The sequence below is a fragment of the Antechinus flavipes genome, chromosome 5 (genome assembly GCF_016432865.1).
Source record: "Antechinus flavipes isolate AdamAnt ecotype Samford, QLD, Australia chromosome 5, AdamAnt_v2, whole genome shotgun sequence".
NCBI classification, from domain to species: Eukaryota; Metazoa; Chordata; class Mammalia; order Dasyuromorphia; family Dasyuridae; genus Antechinus; species Antechinus flavipes.
Window position 1 is genome coordinate 160,545,652 of NC_067402.1, and position 9,116 is coordinate 160,554,767.

General features: G+C 41.4%; 2 protein-coding genes across 3 annotated transcripts in view; both read right to left on the reverse strand.

Moving 5' to 3' along the window:
• The window catches only part of HSPA14 (heat shock protein family A (Hsp70) member 14), a 32,751-nt gene extending 23,788 nt beyond the window's left edge, over positions 1 to 8,963 (reverse strand). Inside the window, exons 1-3 of the mRNA XM_051962089.1 lie at positions 8,808 to 8,963; positions 7,437 to 7,517; positions 7,278 to 7,360 (exon numbers count right to left, since the gene is read on the reverse strand). Of these exons, the coding sequence (XP_051818049.1) occupies positions 7,278 to 7,360; positions 7,437 to 7,517; positions 8,808 to 8,864 (221 nt within the window). The 5' untranslated portion in view covers positions 8,865 to 8,963. The remainder of the gene's footprint in view (positions 1 to 7,277; positions 7,361 to 7,436; positions 7,518 to 8,807) is intronic.
• MSANTD7 (Myb/SANT DNA binding domain containing 7) lies at positions 590 to 7,360 on the reverse strand. Of its 2 annotated transcripts, XM_051962090.1 has the most exons (3): positions 7,278 to 7,360; positions 4,796 to 5,522; positions 590 to 4,271 (listed from the first exon to the last, which is right to left on the reverse strand). In XM_051962090.1, the coding sequence occupies exons 2-3, from the start codon at positions 5,514 to 5,516 to the stop codon at positions 3,748 to 3,750; spliced, it is 1,245 nt and encodes a 414-aa protein (XP_051818050.1). In that variant the 5' UTR covers positions 5,517 to 5,522; positions 7,278 to 7,360; the 3' UTR covers positions 590 to 3,747. The 2 variants fall into 2 exon arrangements, with proteins under 2 accessions (XP_051818050.1, XP_051818051.1); XM_051962091.1 differs by lacking the exon at positions 7,278 to 7,360 and having other exon boundaries at positions 4,802 to 7,270.
• Positions 8,964 to 9,116: the final 153 nt, after the last annotated feature.

A 9,116-nucleotide genomic window follows, 5' to 3' on the forward strand; every position in this document is an offset into this window, starting at 1 on the left:
GCCAAAAGGAATTACTGTATAATCTGAAGTCCCCTAATTTCCTTAGACATTAAAATCTGTCAATAAAAGACAATATACTTAAACTTCATTCTTAGACCTAAGAAAAGATTCTGCATCAGTTAATATTCTCAGTTGTAATCAAGATATCCACCTAAAAAGATCTGGTCTTGAATCCTGAAAAAATGTAGTGACTAGAATTAAAATTTTTGTGCTTAAGGCTTTGTGGTTAAGGCACACATATAGCCTGAGACTGAAAAGCTTGTTTTGAAAATTTAATCAACAGAGGTAATCCATATTCTAATCTTAAGCTTATGACATAAGAAACTGGCCATCTATCATCCAAATGAGGTAATTATTGTAATCAGGAAGAGCAGTATTTCCATAGAATTTATAAGCACTTACAGTGACAACTTCCCTTCTTTCTCAACAATCATATGAAGAACTTGCTCCTCTCACCTGCCTTTTGGAAGAAGGCTAACTACCTCTTGTGGATACACACAAAAAGGTAAGTGACAAAGGAAGCAGGGATGGAGAAGATAAAGGAATGATTATGAATATCTAAGGAAGCAGTGGATTGGCCACAACTGTATACAAGTAAAAACTTTATTTGTTCACATCAGGATTCAGTTATTAAACAGAAAAAAAAAAAAAAAAAAAACAGACTATGGGGGTTGGTACAAAGAGCACCTCATGCACATCATGGTTTCTGGAAGGCAGAAAGGAAGTCAGTTCTGGCCCATCTCCCCCAACCTTTAATGGATGGAGAGGATTCTCTTCCTCCCTCTCCGTAGGCTTTGCCTACATATATAGTCATTGCCCAGAGGCTTGGCATACACCACCACTGATGTGCTATGGGTCTCTAATTTCACCAATCCTTTACAGTTATATAGTGCTTTAACTGTTCAAAGCGCTTTCAAATTCATTATTTCGTAGGATCCTCACAACAGCCCTGTGAGGTAGGACAGTTATTATTATTGTTTATCCCCCTTTCACAGATGAGGACCCTCAGGCACTGAGTGGTAAAATAACATGCCTACGATTATGTAATGAGATGGGACTAGGACCCAGGCAAAAACCTGACTCCTGGTCACATCCTTGCCATTTAAAGATACTATTCTCTCTTGATTATCTGCATATTTTTCTCTTCACTCCTTCAATAACTTCCAACAAATACTCCTCTAGCAAAAAGTACTCCTGAGCCCTATATCTTTTACGAACACCACTTGTCTAACTTTGTTTGGCTGTCAGCATATCCATGATAGTATTTCTTAGTTGTAGCTCTACACCTTCACCCATGTTCTTACTGATATCACTGATAACCCTGTTTCACTACCAACAGCTTAGCATGCCAAAGGCTGAGCTCTTTATATCAAGCAATTGCTTCCAGGGAAGTCCACTTAATGCTGGCTTCTTTAGATTTATATACTTCCACATGAGGGCTCTCAAAAAGAATTTTTAAAAAGTGGTCTAAAAATGAATAATTCATCACCTTTATTCTTTGAAAGTAGGGATGATATTTTTGATGTTTTGTATAGAATTTAAGAGATCAATGCCTTAGTAAATATTAAATTAAATTCTCCTTCAATGCCCTTTAAAAGTTAATTTAAAACAATTTTTCAAATATGTATTACATTTTTACTGCAAAAGCTAAAATTTCATGAATTTTTGTTACATTTGAATCATAACAAGAGCTGGAAAGAATCTTTCAAAACTTTTCAAATCCAACTTCAACATTATGTAGATGATGATGATACAAAAAGATTAAGTGTCCAAGGGTACAAAGCTAACTTAAGGTTAAGAACCAAGAATAAAGCTTAAATCTCCAGGTTCCTATTCTAGAGCTCTCTTCACTATACTAGCTTTCCTCTCATTCATTAGATCACATTTATCATAGTAGTCTGCAGATCTTATATCTCTCCAACAAGCTAAATTTGCACTGAATGTTCTCACCTTGTCTTTGGAGGAGTTTGGGACAGTCCCTGTCCTCTGCAATGTCCCTTTCCCTCCCTCCCCAGTTTTCAGGCAGATACTAAAGCCATTTTTTTTTTAAAAAGTCTCTCCTGACACAGACTATTGAAATTCTGGAAAGCCTCATCAATTTAAGAAGTTTCTTATATCTATCACCACCTCTTCCTTCTCCTTCCTGTCCCCGCAAAAAGAAAAACAAAAATAATCTCCTAAATTAATTCACAAAATATAAAAGCTTTAGTTAGGTTTAGTGATTGTAGACAATAGTTTCCTTTTGGAAAGTAAATTTAGAGATATAGGCACATCACCCCAAAATATTTTGTTTTGTTTTTACAATCTCTTGGTCTCCTATAAATGTATATTCAAGGCCTATTAAATATTACAGAGAAATGACAAAAAGATTTGCTTTAGGGTCTGTGCTTCAAAAGAACAGTAATCTGTTCCTGAGTCTCCATCCACTCCATTTCTAAAAGGTGCAGGAGATTTACTCTGCTCTCATTCATTAATGGCCATTCAACTAGGTGAACCAACAATGGAGAAAGCATAGTTTTAACAGGTTCCTTAAGATGGGAAGTTTTCCAAGGCATGCCCTCTAACACACAACTAGACAGAAAAGCTGCTAGCCTAGAAAAATGAAATCAGCTTGAAGCAGAGCAGGGAAACTAACAATTCAAATCATTTGTTTCTAGAAAGCCTGAATGGTAACAAACCAAATTAGGATAATTACTAATATATACTTATGCACATAAAGTAAAGGAACTACATAATATGAAATGCAAGGTATTTACTTACATCTAACATTTTATATAACATTCAATATTTCATTTCACCATAGAATCATTCATCAATATGGAAACATGACATCACACTATTGCAGTTCCCTGTCAGTCATTAATTTAACCCCCTTAAGTGGTACAATAGGAATTAGCTGAATTTAAAAAGGGGGGGAGGTGGGAAAGGAGCTAATTTGGTTGCTATAGTTTGTATTACATGTCAAGACGTGATATAATTATAGCAGTGAAAAAATGTATTCAAAAGGGTACATGTTGTTTGCAACCATATTAGTTGTATGATTGTAGAAGGATTTAAAAAAAAAAAAAAAAAACCACCATCCAAGGAATCACTCTTTATATAGCAGTCAAGTAGGAAAAAAACAAAAAAAAAACAAAAAAAAAACAAACAAAAACCCCAATAACAACAAAAAAAACAAGTGATGAGTGCAGGGCTCAAAAGAATGAGGTTACTGTTAATAACCACATTTTTATACCTGGCAATCTAATGTGCCTCATCCCAGGTCACATTTATTAATAATACCTTACATTTACAGTTTACTTTTCTAAATGCTTTCACATCTACTTATCCATTTGTGCCTCACAACAACCCTGTGAGGTAGGTACGACAGGTATTATTATTCCCCTTTGTACATTTCAGGGTATTGATGCACAGGGAGATGATATGAATAGCCTAAGAACTTGGGGACACACAGGAATTCAGTGACAGAAGGAGGACTAGAGAATTCCTAACTTCCAGTCCCAGACTTTTTCTAAATACCATGCTGGCCCACATATTTCTGGAGAGTCCTCCATTAACTAGTAATGGGCTTTTGGGAAAGGAACTGGCCTGTGTATGTATTCTTGTTGCTCCACAAATATATGGTTCATCTTCCCTCTGAGGGCCAGCTGCTTATAAGAAAAGATGTCAGGGAACACTTGAGGACAGCCATTAGAAAGCAGATGTTACTACTACTACTTTAAGGAATAACTTTCTTACAACAGGCCCCTAACTTTTGGTGCTCGAAATTAACTTCTGAAGCAATTTTTCCAGTCCTAGCTGAAAAGCACCAGTTGCTTCTTCTACTGCTGTAGCCAAACGTCTGACTGCAATTACAGCATCCCTGCGGAGCTCATTGGCCGTGTCTTGCTGGGCACTGGCCTCCTCACCAATAGCAATCAGCCTGTCCAGTTTTTCTTCCTCACGCTTGGAAAGTTCTCGTGCCAGTCTCCTGTTTTCTGCCAACTCAGCAGCAATGGTCCTGGCCACTGAACGCCTTCTACGCCGTGCCCACCTTGGAGGTGGTTGGTTGGTGAAAGTCCCATCCCCACCAGAAACAAGATGGATTCTAGAGGAAGAGGCTTGGGGCTGTTGTGTGGAGGCTATACCAAGGGTGTTGCGGCTGGTGCTGGCGCAGGGACCCGGCTCACAGGACACACCCACTCTGGTCACAGTGCTGCTATGACAGGGAGCAACTGCACCTCTGTAAAGGCTGTGGGAGCTGCTGTAGCTGGGGATCGCTTGAGAGCAGCCTGCAAAACAAAGCAACAATGTTGCAAAGTGGACTTTCCTGCTAAGGTAATGCTTTGAAGCCAGCAGCAGAAAATAGCCGCAAATGACCACTACAATAGCTGCTAGGAGGAGCCCTTTTCATTTGGATTAGGGAAGAATTCAGCCTGATTTTTGGAGTTGTGAGGTTAAGGTAACTATGCCTATACAATCTTTTCCCAACCATCACGACCCCCTCTTTTTACCTATCTCAACTGTGAATTCAAAACTACAAATTCTTTTCAGTTATCTAAAGAAATAATGCTATCATGACTTTGGATTTACATAGAACTTTTCTTCTTTTGGGGGGTTCAGAGTCCCAACCTGAGATAACAGACCCAAGCCCATGGGGTTTTTGAAGCCAACAGTTCAGATGCCCACCCATCCCCAAACCAATGATTCACTAGGCTTGAGGACCACGGCAGAACACCACTCCCCAGCCATGCCTTGGTGTCCTTAAGACCATGGCATTGTAGGACCCCAATATTTTCTCACTCTTGGGAGTTACCTGCACCTGAGGCTTCATCCCAGGAATCCTCAAGGTCACCGGTTTCAGGCAGCTGGTTACCGATTCCCACACTTAGGTGACAATTCTCATCTGATTCCTTAGCTGCTCTCAAGATAGTCTGATGATCTGCTGCCTGATTCCTCTTTGCCTTCAAGTTGCTGTTTCCCTCTTCCCCTGGGAGGTCAGAGGCTACTAAGTTCTGATCACATTGCTTGGTCCAGACAGCATCCTCCATTAAATTATCTGGGTCAGTCACTACCTGATTTCGGAGAAGCTGATCCAGTGTATCATAAAATGGGCAGTGTGGAGGGTCACCCATACTGGTGGCATGGGCAACATAAGCCTTTAAGTATAAAGCCTTCAAAACTTTAAACTTGGAGCGGCACTGACGTTCTGTGCGTCGGAAACCTTCCTGGTGCATTCGTTTTGACACAGCCTGATAGACATCTGCATTATGGTGGACAGTCTGGAGGCGCTGAATGTACTCTGCCTCACCCAGTATGGCCAGAAGAGTACGTGTCTCCTGTCTGGACCAGCGGATGCCCGCACTGCTATTGGTAGTGGCCATTGTGGAATGGGAAACTGTTGAAGGCTCCTGAGCATCAAGTTGCAACAATGAAGACTTGGGGGAAGCTCTGTGTGGTCTCAGTATATTTCCGGGAGTCAGTTGCTTCCTCCTTCTCGGGACTAATTGCTGTGGAACCAGGTCCAAGGACCGCATGTCTGGCTAGAAGGCCAGATGGGCATGAGTTACAGGGAGAGTGTAAGGAAGACTTTGGCATCAAGTTAGATGGTGCTACTTGTGAGTGGTTCATTGATAGGCATGAGGCCAAGGCTGAGTAAGCCTGGCTTTGGGAGAAAGGCTGGGATGGATGTTGGGAGGCCAATAAAGCACTCTGTGGGCTTGGCAACTTGAGGGCTGACTCCTCCACAGAAGGCTGGGTGGTTTCCAAGACCAAGACCTGGTGACTATAACTATGTCTGTAAAAATTTTGTTTGGTAGAGAGGGAACTTGCAGAAAAGTGGGCCTGTAGAGCGTGGCAGCCAACTCTGGAGAAGCCCTGGCAGCCCATGTGCTACATGTTGGCAGTGGGCCCCGGGGACACATTTTACTAACCTTTTGCTAAACTGACCCCAAAGTACCAGGTTGGAGCCATGATGAGATGGCTACTTGACTGGCATTGTTACCTAGAAGCACTCCTGTAGATGACTAGAAAATTACTAAGTTATCTTTGCTAGCACAATTTCTATAAACCTCTTAGAAATTGGAGATATGATAGAAGTTGATCATTTACTATTCTGGCTGTTTGCACTTCCTCTCCTCAATTCTGTTGGGTGCTTAAAATGCTGCAAACCAATGAATCTGTCTACATTTGGCTGACATGGGAGGAGGATTTAGGAACTGAAAACTACTGGTACCAACCATCCCCCACACCAAGAAACAAAACTAAACCGAAAATCTATTTTTGTTTTGGCTAATGCAGAGATAGCCTAAGAAGAAAAAATAACATGAGTTCAATTTAACCAAAACAAATAATGATCATTTTGATTAAGATTCCTGCATCTACATGAGCCCTAAAACAATTCATTTATGAGTCCAAGTTCAGAATTTTAAGTTTATTTCTACTCAAAATTCTCTATCTAGCACTTTGGAAAGACGTTGTGGTTAAATAAATTAGAAGACCTGTAAACTCTAGTTATTTCACTGTGCAACATTAGGAAAACTAGAATCTTTTGGTGCTTCAGTTTCATCTATAAAATGGGTTAATAACTACTCTATCAAACTCAAGGCCAGTATGAAAATTTTAAAAAGATACAGAAGTGTGAAAATTTAAAAGCGCTATGTAAAGTATTATTATTACAAGGATATAAAACCTTTAATTATTATGGTGATCTATAATTTCAGGAGACAGAAGTCTGGGAAAGCAAGTCTCTTTAATCTTTTAATTAAAGTTAGAGCAGTGGATGATTAACTTTATTCTTATTTAAGACATTAATTAAGTTGTTTCTACAATGATTAAATTTGCACTTTAAGAGACAAACAGGAAAAGTTAGTCTAGAGAACCTACACAAAGGCACTGTAATAGAAAACTAACATCTATAAAAGCTGTCACTAAACATTACTAGTTTTTGGGAAAATTCAACTGTACCAGAATAAAATTCTCCAAGTTTCTTCCAAATTATTTTAAATGTCATAGTCCTCATTCCATTTCTCCTAAAAATCTAAGTCGAAAATGTCAAAAATATTATCTCCATTGAAATAATACAGAAATTATTTATTACGTTGTTCCAAAGCCACAGTGTGCAATGGAAAAGTTAGTAAGTGACAAGTCATAAAAACCTAACATAAATTAAAAGCAAGTTAAATGTCCCATTATATTACCTTTAATAATTCCCCAATTATGAATGCTAATTCCAGAATTGATTGCAAACTTCTCTTCCTGACAGAAATATATTATTTCATTTAAGATTGAATTCTTACCTTCTGCCAAGGATCTGCTTTACTTTCACAACTGTATTTGAAATATTTCTTATTCTACTTTGTTTTGCTGCCAAACCAACAACCTGCAAAAGAGCCATAAATTAAAATGTTTCTAATTTTTGATTACTGCAAAGTAAATAAGTCTGAAGGGACTATTACCTCTTCATTTTCTGAATAAGCAACCACAGCTGGTGTGACTCTGTCACCTGCATCATTAGCAACCACATGTGCTCTGCCATCCTGGAGAGATGGGCCAAAAAGAAAAAAAAAAAACAGTAATTTTAAAGGACATATTAATGATTATGTGAATTTACTGTGTTGTGATTAGATTTTTTACACAGAAGGCTGAATATTCTTTACACAACTTGGCCTTATCCAAGGGGACATCTTGGTTCTATATAAATACTTTAGAGTTAAGCAACGTATTATCATTATTCATTTAACCGAGTTACACAGAGCTTACCCTTTCTTAAGTAAAAGACGCCCTCTATGTTGAATCCACCCATTTCTTTTGGTGTCCTCTACACAGGCAATAATTGGTTAATGCATCCTATGTGTAATAACAACCTTCTTCATAACACTTAAAGATCATTATTAAGTCATCCTCTCTCCTCTCCACCCCACACCCACACACCTTCTTTTCTTCGGATTAAGTAATACTAACCCTATGGGAGTTTTTTTTTTTTTTCCCTGACAGAACCTATTTTCAGTAGGGCTAGAACTGACACCAAGAAAAAAACAAACAAACAGCAGCCTCTTCCCCTCCCAGGTTGTTCATCTCTCTTCTCCAAGAAATTGACAGAAGGGCCTGATTCCCTACCCCTCCCCCCAGGCCCACCCCCAGGCCCTCCAACGCCGCTTTCCCTACTTAGGACTCGGGAAACCTTCCATATTAAACAGACCAAGTAAGAAGCCATACTCACCCACGCTCCCCTCCATATTCAAACCTCTCGCACAGAATGCAACAGTTCTAGGTCGCAGGCTGAGTTACCCCGCCCTGCTTGCCTTCCCTCCTCCCTCGCTCCCTCCCTCCCTCTCGCAGGAGTTTGGAGAAGCCCCGGAACCTCTGAGTTCCAACCTAAGAACACCCCCCCCTCTTTACCCTCCCCCATTCTCGCCTCCGGCCCCCCCCCTTGACGCCGGGGCCAAGGGTGCACGTCAGGAGTCTGCTGCCGTGACGTCACCCCACACCTCCCTTCACCGTCCCGCGACCCTCCTTGGCGCCAGGCGCTACTCCCCCCAATAGAAATCCGTCGGGGATGGGGGATGGGGTGAGAAAGAGGGAATGAAGGATTTAGGAAGGCAGGAGATGAAGTGTGAAGACGGAAGGGGGAGAAGGTTTCAGAAAGTCGAGCGTCTGGCAACCGGCCCGAGGTGTCCTTCGCCTTTCGCCACCGCGGGAACGCGACCCTGGGCGACATTACCCCCAGCCTGGCTCTCTCCAGGTAACTAAAGGAAGGCATCACCTCCCCGAGTCTGGGAAGAGTAAAGCAAGCAGATTTTCTCCGCGCCGCTGCCGTTTTCTCTTACCTTATAGACGGCCACACAAGCAGATGTGCAGCCCAGGTGGACTCCGATGGCCGCCATGAGGCTGCGGCGGCACGGGCTGCTTTCACAACGGCGGCCGCTACCGGTCTCGGAGCAGCCCCATCAAGCACCGCGGTAACCATACGCTTCCCCCTCCCTTCCGCCCAGCCTGTCCATTCAATCCACGGCTGCCTAAGGCTGTCTCCGCCAATCAACACCAAATTCCCGCCTCGCTACGTAGAGGCCTGGCGAATCGTGAGGCGTCGCGTCTGCGTCGGTTTCCTCTGGAAGGTACGAGCGCCGAGCGCGTGG

Excerpts from the sequence above, each read along its gene's own strand:
- MSANTD7 (XM_051962090.1), bottom strand. The coding sequence starts at position 5,516 with ATGCGGTCCTTGGACCTGGTTCCACAGCAATTAGTCCCGAGAAGGAGG. Across the intron at positions 4,272-4,795 it reads GGATGAAGCCTCAGGTGCAG|GCTGCTCTCAAGCGATCCCC; the intron begins GTAACTCCCAAG and ends TTTGTTTTGCAG.